At 41.3% G+C, this 18,614-nt stretch overlaps 2 protein-coding genes across 2 annotated transcripts; one reads left to right on the forward strand and one right to left on the reverse strand.

Moving 5' to 3' along the window:
- Positions 1 to 545: 545 nt before the first annotated feature.
- On the forward strand, positions 546 to 9,902 carry wdr32 (WD repeat domain 32). The gene is given in 8 exon segments (XM_018666249.2): positions 546 to 1,451; positions 1,453 to 1,691; positions 2,411 to 2,524; positions 2,804 to 3,001; positions 3,651 to 3,853; positions 4,271 to 4,351; positions 4,438 to 4,583; positions 5,785 to 9,902. Coding segments are annotated over 8 exon segments (1,581 nt in total). The 5' UTR covers positions 546 to 1,223; the 3' UTR covers positions 6,157 to 9,902.
- A 444-nt stretch (positions 9,903 to 10,346) lies between these two features.
- On the reverse strand, positions 10,347 to 17,352 carry cpxm1a (carboxypeptidase X (M14 family), member 1a). The gene is made up of 11 exons (XM_051078325.1): positions 17,209 to 17,352; positions 16,846 to 16,930; positions 16,026 to 16,176; positions 15,757 to 15,839; positions 15,465 to 15,588; positions 14,369 to 14,565; positions 13,950 to 14,129; positions 12,882 to 13,176; positions 12,066 to 12,205; positions 11,848 to 11,950; positions 10,347 to 11,344 (listed from the first exon to the last, which is right to left on the reverse strand). Exons 2-11 carry the CDS (start codon positions 16,864 to 16,866, stop codon positions 10,998 to 11,000), a joined length of 1,641 nt encoding a protein of 546 aa, XP_050934282.1. The 5' UTR covers positions 16,867 to 16,930; positions 17,209 to 17,352; the 3' UTR covers positions 10,347 to 10,997.
- Between the last annotated feature and the right edge of the window lie 1,262 nt (positions 17,353 to 18,614).

Here is an 18,614-nt window from a genome sequence, read left to right on the forward strand (position 1 = left end):
ATCCTAAAGACCTAATGTCCCGGCACGTCAACTCTGATTTGAATACAGAGGGAAAAGTGCCTGTCATCGTTTGTCACTGGTGCCAAGAAATGTGGCTGGGGCCCCATAAATCCAGGTGTCACACAAGCACCAGATTTTATTCAGTGTTATCCAGTTTATTTATTTGAAAGCTGCTTTGGAAATATGCACCACTAAAGACAATATTAACTGTCATCATAGTGCCTTTAGTTGGGCCCTGTTTTATTACCTGATCTTGAAGGATGTCTTGGGGAATGTACCTGATTCAAGACCTTTGGTTATTTCAGTTTTGTGCCCGTATGTTGTATATTCCTAAATTAATTTGTGATTGCACCCCAGCATAGAAAAACTGTGCAAATTAAATATAGTGGAAGAAATTTGAGTGTTAATGGTGATCCAGTAGCTTAGTTTTGCCTGGTTAATCTGGCCATCCCTAAACGTTAACATTTTATTCTTATTTTTATTTTTTGTTTTAATGTTTATGATCTATATTCAGGAGAAGTGACCCGCCTCAGCTGTAAACACTGTGGGAAACCAGGACAACAGATAGATAGATAGAGGCCAATGCATTGCTTGCCTTCATCGTGGATGTAATAAAGTTAACTTGCGGTATTTTTCCAGCAGAGTGCAGCAACCAACCTACGGATACCTCTGAAAATACACGAGGAAGCGGAACTTCGTCATTTCTTTTTATTTCGCATTTGTTTTGGTGAAGAGAAAATAGTCAAATTAGTTAGAATAGAAAACATCTAACTTCCGCCTTATCACTTCAGATTAAAATGTTTATGAGTAAAATTTGATTTGTTGAGATGTAATTTAATTTGCAGCAAATAAATGATAATGCGTTTAAATCAACTGAGCAATTAATTAAATGTGTGCTTTTTTTATTTACGGTGCACACGTACTGTTCTTTTGAAAAACAACTTTTCTATTTTATTTTGAAGGCTAAATTTATATTCTTCCGGTCGCATTTAAGCTAACTGTGTTTAGCTTAATGCGCGGTGATAAGGCGCTGCCAAGTCTGGCATCAAAATATAATTTGCCTAACGTAACCTATGCAGCCAAAATCCACTGCCATGACACCTTAAAGGTTTGGAGGAAGACGCGGTTTCATGCTCGGAGGGTGACCGGAGTCAGCCTGCTTTTCGCCGTTGAGCCGAGACGCTGCGCCCCGAAACACAAACGGCTGTGTGGACGCTGCTACAATGAGCTCGGAGCACCAGAGCCCCAGCGAGGACGCCGACGAGTCGCAGGACAGGCCCGACGGCGGCAGCGTCTCCGACAAAGAGGAAGACCCTGACATCGACGACTCGGAGGAGGAAGATGACATCGCTCGGGGGGTTCCTGCCTCGCAGCCCGGGAGCATCGAAGAACGGCCGGAGCGCGACGCGAGGTCTCCGGCGTCGGAAGAGCGGGAGCCCTGTGGCAATCCGATCCGCAGTGCCGCAGACAGGGAGCGGCGGGGGCTCGGACAGCGGCAGCGGCAGGGGGAACAGTCTGTTTTCTTGGCTGCAGAGCAGGACTATAAGACGTGGGGTGTTTGTAGACCCAGCTAGGGACAACTTCAGGACAATGACCAGTTTGTACTGCTCTATGAATCCGGCTGTGGAGTCTGTCAACCTGAGCACTCAGACCCACGGAGCGGTGTTCAACCTGGAGTACTCCCCGGACGGGTAAGACAAACATTTTAGACCTTTCACCCGGAGTTCCTGTTCACGGGGTTCCCACTTTCTTGGTAAATCTTTGTAATGTGAAAAAGTAGTGAAAGTGTTTGAAAAAGACTGGATACATGGCCTGGAAAGTGCTTGAATTTCAACATAAAACTCTTCAGCTTCATCTCCCTGGACTTTACCATGCAAGGATCACTTCACATGCATACTTTGTATTTCTGTTGAAACAGCAGTTATTTAAAACTTAAATATGTTTTTTGACTTGTAAAGTTACAGCCATAAACTACTAATTTAATAATCCACCTGACAACCAAAACATGGCAATTTAAAGTTTTTGAATTTCTCTAAACAAAACCTCAAAAGTCTTGCACAACCTGCTCACTATAAGCACAACTAATGAGTACATTCAGGGTTCAAGCTGTAGTGACTAGACAGCAGATGTAAGAAATAAATCCTGCAGCCAAACCAGGTCAAGCTGTGTCCAGTCTGGATCAAATGCTGTTTGCGGGTGACAGCAGGAGGAAACACATGCCCTTTGTACACATAGTGGTGTCTCTCAAGGAAATTGCACCTTTGCAGGAGGCAAAAACAACCTGCACCTGCTCACAGTTTCTACTGATCATTTCCCATCATTTTATTAACATTTTATTTTTATTATTCTCCTTCATTCCTCCTCTTGTATATTTATGAGGGACTTTGATTTGTGTGTCTGCTCTGCTTAGGTCTGTGTTGACCGTGGCCTGCGAGCAGACTGAAGTCCTGCTGTTTGATCCCATCTCATCCAGACACATCAAAACCCTGACAGAGGCCCATGAGGACTGTGTCAACAACATAAGGTGGATTTCTGTAATCTCATATCATCTAGGGAGGGTTTACAGAGAAAGCATGCAACATCCTGTGTCTCACACAGTTAAACACACTGGGGGATGTAACCAAGACTGTTGGAGATCAGAGCAGTGACACAAAAAAGAGTCAGGATCGGCAACATGATCCTCTTAAATCACCTTGTCAAGTGCAGAGGACAGTAAAAACTATTCAAGGGATCTGGCTGTCCTGGGTTCATGCCTGCTGTGAGTCTAAAGTAAAATTTATTTCTGACTATCTCTGCCCTGCAGGTTTTTGGACAATCGTTTGTTTGCCACTTGCTCTGACGACACCACAATTGCATTATGGGATCTCCGTAAGCTGAATTCAAAGGTTTGCTCCTTGCACGGCCACGCCAGCTGGGTGAAAAACATCGAATACGACACCAACACTCGTCTCCTCGTCACGTCTGGCTTCGACGGCAACGTCATCACATGGGACACTAACAGGTTGGTTATTGTTTACAGTATTTTACAGTAAATATGTGAAAGTTATGAATATTTAAATGTGAGTGTGGTGATTGTGTCTTTGTCTTTTTCTACTCATCATCTCAAAAACATACTAATGTTTAAAATTTTGCATATATACTGTATGACTTATGTTGATTTTACAATGTAAGGCAACAATCAGTGATTGAGATCAGTGCCTTCAACATTGGCGTCAAAATCCATCTAGTTTTATCACCTGGAAAAGGTCTGTTCTAGTGGTTACGTCATGCTGCACCAGCAGCTGCACATAAAACTCCAACCAGTATATCACTGACTTTTTAACAGCCTCTCTCTTCATCTCTCCATCAAATAAAAGCCGTAACTTTACAGCTTTTCAGGGGGATAAATTGAATTTTTGGCTGTAATTCAGCCCTTAAAACCCAATTTTATCTCCAGAAGGAGCACTCAAAGATAATGATTCTGAAGTTTCTGTAATTTGTGACAAATCATGCCACAGTGGATCATTTTTCTTGGTCCAAACCTGCTTGTTGTTGAACAGCGACTCCCCACATTATGTCTGCCAGTGATCAATCCTCTCCAGCCAAGGTTGCATCAGATTCATATAAGAAGCTTGCCTGTTGAACCCTCTGTGATTGATTCTCCTCTGCAGGTTTACAGAGGATGGCTGCCCGCACAAAAAGTTCTTCCACACCCGCTACCTAATGAGGATGCGTCTGACACCCGACTGTTCCAAGATGCTCATCTCCACTTCCTCAGGGTACCTGCTCATCCTCCACGACCTGGACCTAACTCAGTCCCTTGAGGTGGGCAGCTACCGCATGCTGCGAGCACGACGGACTCCCCTCAGTTCAGGTCAGATCACAGTCCAATCTGCTCAGAAATTCCTTATATTTTATTACTGAAAAATTTCCAGATATTTTGTGGCTTTTCCCTTAACCTTAAACTTTATGGTGTACTGTTGGTGTTCTTTTTTAGTTGATTTTTGTCACATCTTATGCTGCTTTGATGCCAAAAAAAGGGACTGATTAGTCAGTATAGAAATAATTAATCAGGTGTTTTGAGGGTTGAGTAATTGTTTTCAGTCCTTTATATCAGTTCAAAATGTCAAAATATTTCCTCATTTACACTTTGATAAAGCTGTTTTAAGGCATCACCTTCATCTCTGTTAACTTATTGAGGTTTTGCTGACTAAGTATTAAGTTGAATAGCCACATCACTGTTGTTTCCAGTTTAAATAAAATGATTTCTGACCCTGATGTGAATCTGTAGATGGAGGCACATCAGCATCCAGGTCAGCTGGAACTCCTCGCCAGGGAAATGACTCTAGCAAGATCCACCCTCACAGAGAAGGTCAGACAATCATGGTATAAAATTGAATAAATAATGAAATTTCTTAACTAGAAAATGATCAAAAACCTTTTTTTTCCTTCTCACAGGTCTTTCCCCCCGGAATAGTCTGGAGGTTTTGACTCCAGAGATCCCAGGAGAGAGGGACCGAGGGAACTGCATCACCTCCCTGCAGCTCCATCCGAAAGGCTGGGCCACACTCATCCGCTGCTCCAGCAACATGGACGACCAGGAGGTGAGAAACATTAGCTGCAGATTTACTTGTTATCTCAAAGCCAATTTAAAGATATGATCTGCAGTTTTGTTGATTAAATCACTTCGCTGCATGTCTCTCCCTTCATTCTTTGTAAATCTGGAAGCAGGTTGAGATACCTTTTATGCATCTAGATAAAATAATTTCTGACCTCTGTTGACCTCTGTTGGTGTGCTGTAGGAATTGCACCATCATATTCATTTGGAATTTAATAGCACACTGCACCAAAAATCTATTTATTGAGTATAAAAAAAACTCACCCTCAGTTCCCCTGAGGAGTGATGTTTGTAGCTTGCTTCTTTGCAGAGTACAGCTGCTGTCAGCTTGAATTCACAACTGATTCCTAAAAAAGTTCACCTACACTTCTCTCTGATAGAACATCTCCTGCCGACCCTGTGTGTTGATCTTGACATTTGGTGGCTGGAAACTGACATAAGAGCTGCTGCACAGATTGTGAATATTAGGTAGCTGTCACAAATCATAAAAATGGATTGTCTTTTTTTCTGACTTCCATTACCCATACTAGAACAATGCTTTTTTTTTTACCTTACTTTCATGCATATAAACACATTCAAAAGAAACTAAAGGTCTCGTGTTGAATCTTTGATAAATAAATAATAGTCTAAAAAAGGCAAACATTTATTTGAAATCAGAAATTATCTGATCAAAAAGAAATATACAAGATAAATTCAATGCTAGCTTTCAGTATTTGACACTTTCCAATATTTGGGCTGAGGACTCATTTCATGCCCTACTTACTCAAAGATCAGATGCAGAAATGAATAGAACCTTTGTTTGTCTAAACAAAGCCGTCTTTAGTGGGGTTTTCTCTCTGTCAAAATGTCAGCTATCGGTAAAAGTTTTGCATTGGATTGGACTAAACCTTATTAATGCTGTTGTTTGTGGATTATGTTCCTGCATATACTTTGTATGTCTTGATTCATTGTCATCAGTAGGAACGACATATCAACTACAAATTTGGCCACATTACGCCATTGTAAATACAGTATTTTACAGTTTGTTTTCAGTGTAGTTCTGCTGTTGAGTGATTATGTGACTTGGCTGTTCTCATCATAAGCAACGTCAAGTATCTTTCCAGCAATGGCACCATCATACGTTGAGAACCTGGTGTGACACTGACTCCATCCCCTGCTCCTGCATCTTTTTTCCTGTCTCTCTGCAGTGGACGTGTGTGTATGAGTTCCAGGAGGGAGCGCCCACTCGCCCGCTCGTCTCCCCCCGCTGCTCCCTCCGCCTCACCCACTACATTGAGGAGGCCAACGTGGGGCGGGGCTACATCAAGGAGCTGTGCTTCAGCCCGGACGGACGGCTCATCTGCTCGCCGTATGGCTACGGAGTCCGCCTGCTGGCCTTCGATGAGCGCTGCGGTGAGCTGGCCGACTGCCTGCCCGTCCAGACCAGCTGCCTCAGGGAGATCCGCTCCATCTACTCACACAGCGACGTGGTGCTCACCACCAAGTTCTCCCCAACACACTGCCAGCTGGCCTCAGGCTGCCTCAGTGGACGTGTGGCCCTTTACCAGCCCAAGTTTTAGCATCCAGCGCTGTCAACGAACGGTGCACTGCAGACCTGGGTAGAGAAGTACTAATCAGGATTCCTGCATAGACCTGGAAAGTCTGGAAAGATATTGCATCAAATATTTTCCAGGTTTGATCGCTTTGATAGTTGCACAAAAAATCTGTAAAAATATTGCACTGCCCCAATATATTGTTTGTACAACTAAATATTTTCTATGATTTTAGACTCTTGTCATCTAATATATGCAGATATTTGTTGTTTATCCACAGAGTGATACAACCTCTTTAGTATCATTTCGTATAAATTATATCAAAAACATCAGAGGAAATTACATTTTTTAAAATTCTCAAAATGTAGGAACCCTAAGTAACATTTCCTAGCATTTGTTTTAAAGTGCTCAGTGGACCAGATTGGTGGGATTATTCATGCAGATATTTAAAATAGTGTGACACATGGTCTAAATGTCAGTAATGTGGAGGCTTAAGTTAACTTTAAAATACTTACTTGAATATTGTGATTTCTCTGAACCGTCAGTCAGACTATCTGTAATGAAAACCCCACCATCTGTCATCTAGGGATAAAGTAAATCTGAAATAACAATATTTTGAGCACTTCTAGACCCAGGTCTGCAGCTGTGAAGGAGACTGAGTTTGTTTGGGTGGGAGCTGTCTGCCGACGGCCACTGACCTGAAAAAGAAAAAACAAAAAAAATAAAAGGAGAAGACTTCAGCTGTGGCCCCCGACCAGGCTGCAGCAGTTGAGGGAAACATTCAGCCTGCCTGACCCTAAACACGAAAGAAAAAAGACTGAGGCAACAAAACAAGAAAGGGCAGATGGGCTTTGCTAACTAGACTTCCATCCAGACTGAGTAGAGGGTTTGAAGTCCAAACCTTTGAAGCTCCTGATTAATAAATCAAGAGATGTCAGTAAAAAAACAAACTCACAGGTCATCTGTGGCTCTTTTTCATACTAAAGATTAATTTTGGTCTCTATAGCAGTAGAAAACTTTGACCTATTTCGAGACTCGGCACATCCACATGTCGCCGTCTCTGGGACAAAAACACTAAAGATGCAAACAGACATTTTAATCCATTAATTCTAATGAGACAAAGAAGAAACAGGCGCTCGTGTCTGTCGTCTGCACTGTCGTTGATCGTCTTGACTCGGCGTCCTCCGCCGCGGATCGCGTCACTCTCAGCTGCTCCGCTCTGCTCATGCCTTTTTTCTACAGGTGCTGCTTCTCTGCTCATACAATCTGAACTTTGACCCCCCCCCGACTTAAAGGACCTCATCATCAACGCCTTTCTCCTTTGCTCACAGACGGTGGCTTCTCCACTTCTTACCTACGTATCTACCCCATCTCCACTCTGTTTTCACCTTCATAGTCTTTACAGATTTTTAGTGGTTTTAATGGTGTATTCATTTCAGCACTACTTATAGCACAGCGTTTGATTCATTTGGTTCTACAGTCACATTTGCCATAGTTTACATAGTTAGTCACATTGGAATCACTCCTCATGTCTCCTCACAGTTGTATGTTTTTATCTTAAACCTGTTTGGACAAGAGAAAAGTCCAGCTGCTGTCTCTATCTTAGTTTTCAAAGTGTCACACCCAGACGTTTTCCAGACCTACTTTCTCTACGAACCAGTATTGCAAGAACACAGCTGTCATGACTACATATCCTTTCTCTAAAAGATAAGGCTGGCGTTATTCTATATTTTTGATTTTCAGAATGTTTGATCATCCTTCATGACTTTCTGACTTCCCTGTCCTGTCTGTCCATTGTTTCCTCCTGAAGACACAGATTCTTTAAAAACAGCTCACAAACAGACTCCGTAATTTCCTAACACAGCTGGGCATTGTAGTTTTTAGCAAACCTAACTCAAACAGGAGTAAATCATGAAGCAGATTTATACACATTTGATGCATGAGTGAGTATTTCAGCAGCAGGATGGTGTGTGTTGGATCAGGTCAGAACCAGTGCCCATGTTCACAGTAGTGAAGGAAATTGTTAGCCAATGTAAAAGACTCACTGATGTGTTTTTAATAGTTTTTTTGACAATAACAATGGAGCTCTGTGGCATCAGTATTTGGCCACATAGACACAATACTTGTTAGAAGAATCAGTTCATTGTTGGTTTTGGTCTTTACATGGGATTTGTTCATAATGAGAAAAATATAGAATTGCCAGCCTCATCCTCAGTGGCTTGTTGACTTTTTTAGTCAGAAAGAAGAATTTGCCTCAGCATTGTTGGTTTAATCTTTACAGGATCATTGCCAAGAAACATTTGACTCATTCTCTGACCTCGTACCTCATTTTGTCAGTTTTTGAAGAGAGTGTTGATTCATATCAGTATTTTTATTTTTGATTCTTTTCCCCTCATCTCATCCAGTTTCTAACTTTTACAGGTTGCCATCGGGCTTTTTTTTTTTTCATTTCTCCTCTAAGTAGCGAACAGATCGCTTTGACTGTTTTAACCGCTGTTGATGCTTTGTGTTTGCCACCAGTGTAGTATAGCTGCTGTAGGAGCCAAGCACACACGTGGATGTTGACCCGTAATGTAAACTGGTTACAGTACATACTGACTGACTGCAGAATACATAATAACGTGCTGTTGCATAAACAATAGATAGAAATAAGCGTATACCACTATGCATACCAGCCTTTATGAAGATTCTCCTTTCTTATTTATGCGATGGGTGATTGCTCTGTGTGGAGCTGTCAGATGCCAAAATATGTTTTGCGTGGACAAGGCAGCGCTTCTCCTCTGTAGTGAACTGTGAGCTGAGAACTAAAGGTGAATGTGGATTTTAAAAAACTCCTTACATGTGGCAAAAGCTTAAACTTTGAAAGAGTTGTTTGACGTTTTGGGAAATACGCTTATTTGCTTTCCTGTGGAGAGTCAGGAGAGCAGATTGATACCGCTTGCCATCTGAAGTTGTAGGCTGATGTGACTGGTTTTTCCTGCTTGACATGAATGCAGCATTATAGACACTGATACCTCCATAAAGTGCAAAAGGTGTATTTCCCAAAGTGATTGAAAAAAATTAAGTTATTGGGAAATTTATTTAGATTTGAGGTGAAAAGATGAAGTAAACACAGATGGGACTTAATAGTTCCCCAGTCACACCACATGGTCCTGTATGTAAGAGGAAGGATGCTTTTAACACTTTGTACCTCAGTTAACTGCTCAAAATGTGTGTCGTCCGTCACAAATGGAGTTCATTTCACTTTCAGTTCAGCCAATTCAGGGACTTTTTCTCAAGTTACAGGCATTAAGAAATACTCACATATGATTTCATTAACAGACATTTGTTGTCATTTTTTAAAATTGACTGAGTTGAAGGTTAAATGTCCAGCCATGCTGTATATTCACTGCTGCTTTTATTTCACTTATATTCACACAAGCTCTTCGGAGAGAAGTGTCTTATCTGCCATTTTCACTTCAGGTATAGCAACTAAAATATCCGGGTTCATTTTTATGGATTTGTTCTCTTCTTCTTTTTTTGTCTGTTGTCAGTCCTGTTCTGATTTTTCTGTATTTTGTTGTGATTTAACTGAATGTTCTCTGTAGTTCTGTCGTTGCCTGTGCACCGTCACCTCACAGCTGGGGGAGGGGGTGGACAAGAAACAAAAACATGTTGAATTGCTCGCACTGGTGTTTCCTACATGGCTTTAGACAGCAAGTAATCTGGATAATGATACTAAAAAGGTACTTATTATCACTGAAATAAAAGTTTAGCTTCTTTTGCACCCCTGACTGTTTGGTGCTTGGGTCCAGTATTTTTTGTTTTTCAGTGTTTTTGGGATTCCTGTATTAAAATTTCATGCATGCAGAGTTGAGAATCAACCACTAGGTGGCAGTCAAAGTCAGTGGTGATAAAAAAAAAAAATTGGTTCCCAAATTTGAGCCTAGGTCTCCAAAGTCACACATATTGTATCACTTCCTGTTCGTAAGAATAGTAAAGTATATTGATATTTTTGTATGTTAACTTTAAAAACAGTGTACTATGAGTATGCATATCTAGTATATACAGTGTCAGATTTGCGTTGTATGGATGTGGCACCCAACTTCTATCTTTTTCCCTCTTCTTCCCCCTCTGGTCGATCTTCTCATGACCCTAAATTTCTATTTTATGACACCTTGGGGAGGTTTGACAAGTTGTTTTCCCACACCTTAAATTAATATCTAGACACTAGAATATAGGTGACACAAATAAGGAATATTTATTTGAGAGTTTATGGTCCTGTTGGACTACAGTCAAACAAACAAATACAGACGCAGTGAAAAAACATGGCACATATCAGACCAGCTGACACTTCTCACTCCACCTCAACTCAGTCTCTTAACAGATAACAAACACTACAGCATCATCAGCTATAATGAAGAACTACACAGTTCATTTACAAAAGACCAGTTAAGTGAATCTGAACATTATCACTCAAGGATGCCTGTCAATAACTGTGTAGATGTCCACTGCTTTTGTATAAGAACCCTGCTTTTTAAGTATCCTGTAACTTTTGTTTTGAGCTTTTGTGTGACTGTCATGGGATAATCTGCCTTAGAGGATTAGCACATCCAAGTACAAAACTGTTGAATTGGTAAAAAGTAAACAGACAGTGATGTAAGTCAAAATCTCAGAGACAGGAACATAAAACTGTCTGCATGTCTTTACATCTCTGGAGCTGTGTAGAAAAACATGTTCTTGTAAATTGGGTAAACTGACCCTTTAATTTCAGTAACAGTTGAAACATGTCACTTTTTCCAGATGGCATTTTTCTCATCTTTGATTGAACTTCTTTAATCCATTATCCAGCTCTTCTCTGAGGCTCAAGCCTGTCATTCCCTCTCCTCTCATATTCTCCGGGCTGCAGAGGACCGAGCTCTCCTCTTGTGCCTCAGCTGCCCCTGCTGCGGCCGCTGGCTCTCCCTGCGGCGGTTTATGGCCTTGGTGCTGGCACGGAGCTTGCGGAGCCTCATAGCTCTGATACGTAACTGAAGGTCCTGGGGGATCTTCCCTCCTTTGGCCTGGATCTGCTTTATCAAATGAATGGGCGTTTTGGTGAGGGTGAAGTCACAGATGGTGGGATATGGCTCCATCCCAACATGGCACCGACGCATGGAGGGGAGGTAACCCACAGCCCAAGCTACCACCTTGTACTCTCCTGGGTTCATAAGACGCCAGTAGTCTCCATCGGCAGCTACAGGAGAGAAATGTGTAAGTTACAAAGGTCGAGACAAAAAAAAAAGATTTACTGAGCTAACTGAGCATTCATTTTTTTGTTCCCAAACCACAGTTCATCTATCAGAAAGTGACCTGATGGACTGGGGCTAGCCAATTAGCATGCTAACTTCAGTAGAAGAAAAGAAGTGATAGAAATAGAGGCAATCATTGGTGATGCTTCCTACTGCTGGAGACAGCTCTTAGCAAGTAAAGGAATGAAGTTTGATACTCAACTCACAACTCTTCTTCTACACCAGTAAGTAAACAGCTGTTAATGCTAACGTTGGCTATGTAGTGAGTGTTAAACTTACATAAAGCCTCTTTAAGGTCAATTCATTCATGTACACAACTGCAACCACAACCCTCTGCTCTGTATTTGCTGTGACTCTTAGTTTACTACAGGGAGGTGTAATGAAACACTAAAACTAGTTTTAAAAATCCTGAGGAGAAAACTGCAAAACATGAAATCTACTGGCTGACCTGATCGAATGTCATGGTCGTGGTCCTCCACCTTGATTATAGCGTCTGGTATTCCCTTTTTGGTCAGCTTGTCCCTCACCACACCTTTAATCCCTCTGTGAACCTGAGGGAAGACAACATGCTGCATTGTCAGGACTCATGGAGGAGATTAAAGGCAGAAATTTGACTTGTGTATCTTTTTTTTCCCGGACAGACAGATGGATAGTGCAAACGCTGACCTGCTCCATGTAAACCAGCAGAGACTCCTTGTTGTTCTCCCACTCGATGGGAAGCTCACTGGCATGAGGAAACTTATCACAGGACAGCTCCACCGTCACCTCAAAGCAGTTGGTGTGCAGGTAACTGAAGTCATTCATACCTGCAGAACACACACAACATGTGCATTAAAGAAAGACAGGCAAAAAAGGTCAAAACAGTTGTTTCAAGAGATTAAAATGTAGATTTCTTAGATTTATCTATTTAAAAAAAAGCAGATGGAAAGCACAGGAGAAAAAATAAAATCACAAGAAGCAGCAGCAAGACATAAAATACAAATATATCTATGTAACTAAATCAATGTCCCTGCAAACCATTCAGTAAATATGACATATTGACACAGACAAAATGTCTGTTGCTGTACTGTAAAAGTACAACTCAAGGGTTAATTCAACCAAAATTCTCAGTTATACTGAGAAAAAGTTGTACACTCAAACAAACTTCATTGTTTCAAATAAGAATTATGTGCATGGAATTAGTATCTTTGAGTGGGAAAACAATTGAATTTGATCCTTAACAGAACATTATACCCATAAACTATAGGTAATCTCTTTAATCTGCTAAAGTAAGGGGTTTGTCCAGTAACTTAGCTTTTCAAAGAGCCTTTTTCTTAACTTGCAAAGTAAAAATGCAGAATTAGAGATTACAGGGAGTTTAAATTAAAATATATGTTTATTTTCTAACATTAACTGAAAGCAACCAGCATCCTCTCTAAAAGCTCCACACTAAATCCTCTCAGATGGCTCTGATCATTCAAAGAGCTCACTGGTGTGACTCACTGCCGGGGACGGTGTGCCAGGCTCCTCCATTGATGATGTTGTTGTGCGACTGGAAGTCCTCGTAGTGGCAGATGCGGCGGTCGGGGTTGGCCATCACCAAGTTGGTGGAGGCATAGACAGTGGCCAGCCAGCGGAAGAAAGCGTTGTCTGCCGTCGGGGTGTCCTCTTGAGGGGCCCAGTCGCGGGTGCAATCGTAGGGATACGTAACCACCAGCTCTCCGCCGTGGAGGTTTGCACTGAGCACGAAGGGAATGTCCTGCATCCAGTTGATGACGGCTCGGGTCTCTGGTGCAACCTGAACAGGAGTGGGGGAAGGACTTAGATTCTTTTCTCAAGTAAAAGTACTAGTACATTCATGTAAAATACTCTGTTACAAGTAAAAGTGTTGCATTAAAATAAAATTAGTATCAAAGTAAAATTTACAATATTCTTCCCTGATATGCAAATGTTCAAGTAAAGTACCTCAAAATTAAGTAGTTAGCTGGAAATGTAATACAAAAACCTACTAAACACTGGGTGTTTAGAGGAGTTAATATGAAAACTTGAAACCTAATTGTGGCATATTAGTAAAGTGGTATAAAAATACTCCTTTCAAAATAAGATTTATAGATATTTATAGACAGAGTTTCAACATGTGTGCGTCTTTAACAGGGAAACTGTTACCAAACATTGACTGACAATGCTCAGGCTTCCAGGAAAACCACAGTTTTTTGGCTCTGGAATTGTTTCCTGATCTGGGCCTTGTATTGCCTCTAAACTGGAAACATTACTCTTACAAAAGAGCTGCTTTTCAGTGTGACCTACATTTGTGCACTATTAAACTAAAAAACTAAAAAGCTAAAAAACGATTCCATGTCCCTCTTTTTAAACAGCAGAGTTTGGTCCTTTGGTTCAGTAATCCCAGCTTCATTAAAATCATTTCTCTGATGATACTTGCCACATCAAGGTCAGTGAAGCCTGTTTTCAAAGCCCCTGTTCTTAGTTTTACAGAGGAGTGATTCTTTGATTATTATTTTTTTAAAATCCTACACATGGTGGCTCTAACTGAACTCCACTTGTTCTCCTTACAGTAGCATCTTCTTTGGTGTAGTACTCTGGGATGGGGATGTAGTGGTTGGGGACTTTGGATACATCTCCTGCTTTCTCCTGGGCATTCCACATGATGTTGTTCAGGTCTGGAAAGTTGTGATTCAGGTCGATTCCTTCAAAGCTGTATCGTCCGTCAGCCCAGCCAGCCAGCTCTGAGCCCTGCAGCAGATCAGCCAATCAGAGACAGAATCAATGAGCACAATGGATGGATTAATGCATAGAATATGGTATAATCTCAACATTTAGAACAGGCCCTCCTACAGTGACAGTTGACCAATGTGTATGTCTAACCCTAATCCTAAGGAAGCAATTTTCCCACCATCCTTAAAACATCTTGGGAAAAAACAGTAAAACTAAGCCTACTGATTCAACACCGAGTCACTTAAAGCATTACCCACCTTCACATAAGCTTCTTCATATCCGTCAGGGTTCATGGAGGGCAGGAGGTGAATTCGTGTTTCAGTGACCAGTCGAACAATGCGCTGGTTTCCCTTCTTGTACTCTTTGCACAAGTACTGCATGAGGTTGAGGACCAGCTCTCTACCAAGAGCCTCATTCCCGTGCATGCCCGCCACATAACGAAACTCTGGCTCGCCTGCCAAGAGTAAAAATTAGAGTCACTTCACCTGCCAAGCAATAAATTTGGAGGAAGACATAATAAAAACTTAGAGTAACAGCTCAAACTAAAACCTGAATTTAAACACTAAAATCTTGTGTTTTATTTTATTCTGTAGGTCAAAGCTACAGCCCAGGTTGCACATCAGGAAAGCATTCAATGTCTCAGATAAAACTTTCAACACTTTAGTATTGTGTTAGGCAACAGTCTTGACCTGGTCCACAGCACTTTGCCAATCATCACACATGGACTGGCCAGACGTGATGGCAGACATTCCTGTATATAAAGGCTGCAAAGAGACAAGATCTGCACTCGAAACATCAGCATTTTTTATAACTTAAAAGGCAAAGATGTGCAGCCCTTCCCCTCTTCCTCTTGGATTTGGCACCAAATCAAACCATGAAACCACTGACTTTTAAATCAGCTGTTGAAACTTAAGTACCCTAAATTCCCATCATTCTCCCTTGAGTGATGTGGTTTTGTAATATGTTTGTGCCATTTTTTTGAGAACAAAGGAAGACAAGCTGTACTCCACTTAATATATTTCAACTTTCTGGCAGATGGAGAGAGGCCACAATTCCTTTAATCTGAAGGTAATGTGACAAAGGAATCTGTGTTGTTTGGTGGTGGGTGTGCAGTCTCCAATTTCAAAATGTTATCAGTTTGTTTATACAAGAGAGGCCTTCTCCACAAAACTCTCCTGCCTCTTTGTGTGGGGCTGCTGCAGAAAACCAGGCTGTATAAACACTGGAGGATGTTGAACTGGGCCCCTGAGCAGCGAAACTCAGGGTAACTCTAGAAACATGAAGAATTCTGGTCCAGAAACTTTGGATTTAAAGTTTCATTTCCACCAGCACTCACAGGAGAAAAGTTCTTACCTAGTTCGTGTTTGCCAGGGTTATCTGAGATCTCCATGACGTAGAGTTTGAGGCCCATGTAGCTCTTCCCGATGGTGTAGATGCGGGTGATGTCCGGGCACTCCTCGGTCACAGACTTCATGAGCTTCAGGGTTAAGAAGACAAGTTGGACTAGGAGCTTTGAAAGGGTTAAATGTGAATGGAAATCTGCAAACTGTTAAGACCGTGAGTAAAATCCCTGGCATTAGCTTTAGGGGATTCAAAGTTACTCATCGTGCCTGTGTGGAATCTCAACCGTTCATCACGCTCTAACCTTTCTCATCTCTGTGTAGTTGTGGTGTCTGAAGTCCAGACCATCCTTCGATCCTTGTTCTGAGGCATAGGCGTCATTTGGATCTACGAGTAAGTAGCACATAGATTTCAGCATCTTGGTTTCTTTTTGTTGACTGACAGAAAAGTCCCAACATTTTTATGTATTTCTACATCTTAGTCACTGTAAACATCTCTTTCTGAAAGTAAACCCTTAAAATGAATCATTATTACTCAGACTCTGCGGGTCTACACCAGAGGATTCTTGCCTACCGTCGACACGACAGCCAAGTATCTCAGCCCTGAGGCAGATGGTGCCGTTGGTGTACCAGGTCTGAGGGTTGATACGGATGAAACGGGCTACAGTGGGAACAGGGAGGAGTCCAAGCACCGGCGTCTCTGGATTCTGGTTCCCTTTAAATATCTGTACAGTACAGTGTGACATGACACAGGCTTGAACATTTTAGGATCTTCTGAGAAAGTGTTTTGAGTTAATCACTTATTTACTGACCCTTGGGCTACCTTCAAACTGTGTCTGTTTGAGGTACTAACAGACAAAGAAATGGAACAAAAACAAACCCTACTTGGAAGAGGTGATGATCCTTAAATTAAAAACAGTGCAAAGAATCTTTTGTTTCACCTCCAGGTCTTTGAATTGAGTTCAGACTTTCCTAGGAACTGTCCAGCACACTGACATGTGGAAAAAACCCTTTAGGTTGAGGTGCCCATTTAAGGCAAACCTTAAATTTGTTTGTATTTCCACCTGCATTTTACAGGCTTCATAAAGGTGCATTCTAGCTTGAATACATATTTAGATTTTGTTGTAGTAGAGGCATATGACTAAGACTGACATATGGAAAAAATTAATTCTAATAAATAGCTATACTTGTGTTATATAGCCAGTTTATAACCACACTTTTCAGTTTCTTGCTACTCTTCATTTGTTTTCATTTTAAGTTGTTTCTCTAACTTTTTGTTCACGGTACATATACTTTGGCACAAACTCTTCAGAATCTGTTTTCCATCTGTATGAGGTCCACTAGTCATGGTGGGTACATTCCTTAAATCAGAAAACTCAAAAAGTAGTTCTTACCACCTCTTTTGTCCCATTCATGCAGGGTGTCCAGTTCACAGAGTCATTACTCAGCTGCACTTTGTAAGTTTCAACCCAGTCCCAACTGTAGTGAACACAAAGAAGAACAGGAAATCAGTTTTTAGAAGACACATTGTGCTCTGTCTTTGTTGCACACAACACTGAATTTAAACAACCAGCGTATTAACTGAAGAGCTAATTTCCAAAATACACTACATCTATCCTGAGGATCCAATCTGTAAATGTGCTCTCAGTTTGTCAACAAATAACTTGTGTTTTCAGTAATCTTGTGTTCTGAATCGTATTGTGGATGGTTATTTAATTTCAGAACAAAAACTCTTCAGATTTTGATCCAGATACTACCTGACCTCCAGATGGAGTTTCGACCTTGCAGGATGACTCCAGTGAACAAGGTTTGGTGGATGGCATCCACCTCAAGCCACTGGTGCTGGTCTTTGTACTCTGCACACCAGGCTCCATCGTACAGGTCCCCGTCCTCAATGCCAGACTAAAGAAAATAAACATGTTAGAAGTTACAGTAGAAGCCATTAAAATAGTCCTGGCTCTGCCTCCATGTGAAGCATTGCATAAGATTTTGGTGTTGACCTGATTGTAAAATAATTGCTTTCAGACTGCAGACTGCAGAACAAGAGGGGGATGGCTACTGGGATATCGAATAACACTGCTGGTATTTTGTTGCATTTATTTTACTGAATTGCTAAGTGACCATACTTATTGAACAACTACAGGAAAGTGCTTAAGAACAAGAACACTTTCTACATTCAGCTTTATTTTTATTATAGTGGTAATTTTACATGCCAATAAAAGTAGTGGGGAAAAAAGTGGTGGAGAGTGTGGGTAAGCTGCTTTACTTTATTGCACATTAGTTTCAGAAATATGCAGCAGAAATTATGGATATAAATACAACACAGTGACATGAAGTGAATGAGTAAGAATTCAGGCATTAGAGGATATTTTGCATTTTTAACTTGTACATCTTCATAAAGAAAACCTCTCTGCTTAATGCAGCATGCCACCTGTATGTGATGGTTGACCTTTTCTCCAGTCAACTGTACACTGGATGCATTACTTATGTAAGTCATGAGTATTTATTATAATAACTGCTGTTTTTCTGTCATGTTTGAGTGATTGTGATGGTGATATAGGTATTAATGATATTGATTTGTTGGTAGTATATCACCTGACTCCTGCTTCTTTGCAATCAGACCACGTTATATATATAATATATAACCAAACTAAACTAATTGTTTTGAGAATTTGTTCTTTATACTTGGTGTTTGAATTGACTTTGATCCAGATCTGCACTGACCTGGATGTTCAGCCTCCCCCTGTGAGGACCCAGGCCTGTCCGCAGGTAGGAGGAAGCTTGGATCTGGTTGTCATCGACCCGCAGGGACTCCAGGCCGAGGGGAGGACAATCTGGTAAGGAAAAGGAAAAGCAAGCATAAGATAAAATCTCCTTTGGGTTTGTGTCTGTGCTTGTCTGGAAATGCTGATCCTTTGCAGAAACAGCTCTGGGACTGATGGCTGAAGGGTTAAATGTTCTCTTTCTGGTTTCTCTGAGTAAGCAAACACTCGGCTGATGTAACATGAGGTCCCAGCGGTTGTTATGTGGAATATCCCTAATCATCCTGGGTCAGGCCCTCTCCTCCTCCTTGTCCTTCTCCTCCTCCTCTGCTTGTCTAGGGGAAACTGCAGATAAGTGAATCTGGGGAGGGTTAGAATGTAATTTGAGACAAAGTCCAGGG

This window comes from Lates calcarifer, linkage group LG19 (genome assembly GCF_001640805.2).
Source record: "Lates calcarifer isolate ASB-BC8 linkage group LG19, TLL_Latcal_v3, whole genome shotgun sequence".
Lineage (NCBI taxonomy): Eukaryota > Metazoa > Chordata > Actinopteri > Centropomidae > Lates > Lates calcarifer.

Excerpts from the sequence above, each read along its gene's own strand:
- cpxm1a (XM_051078325.1), bottom strand. The coding sequence starts at position 16,866 with ATGAATGGGACAAAAGAGGTG. Across the intron at positions 15,589-15,756 it reads ACTACACAGAGATGAGAAAG|CTCATGAAGTCTGTGACCGA; the intron begins GTTAGAGCGTGA and ends TTAACCCTGAAG. Across the intron at positions 11,345-11,847 it reads CGACCATGACATTCGATCAG|CTGCCGATGGAGACTACTGG; the intron begins GTCAGCCAGTAG and ends TCTCTCCTGTAG.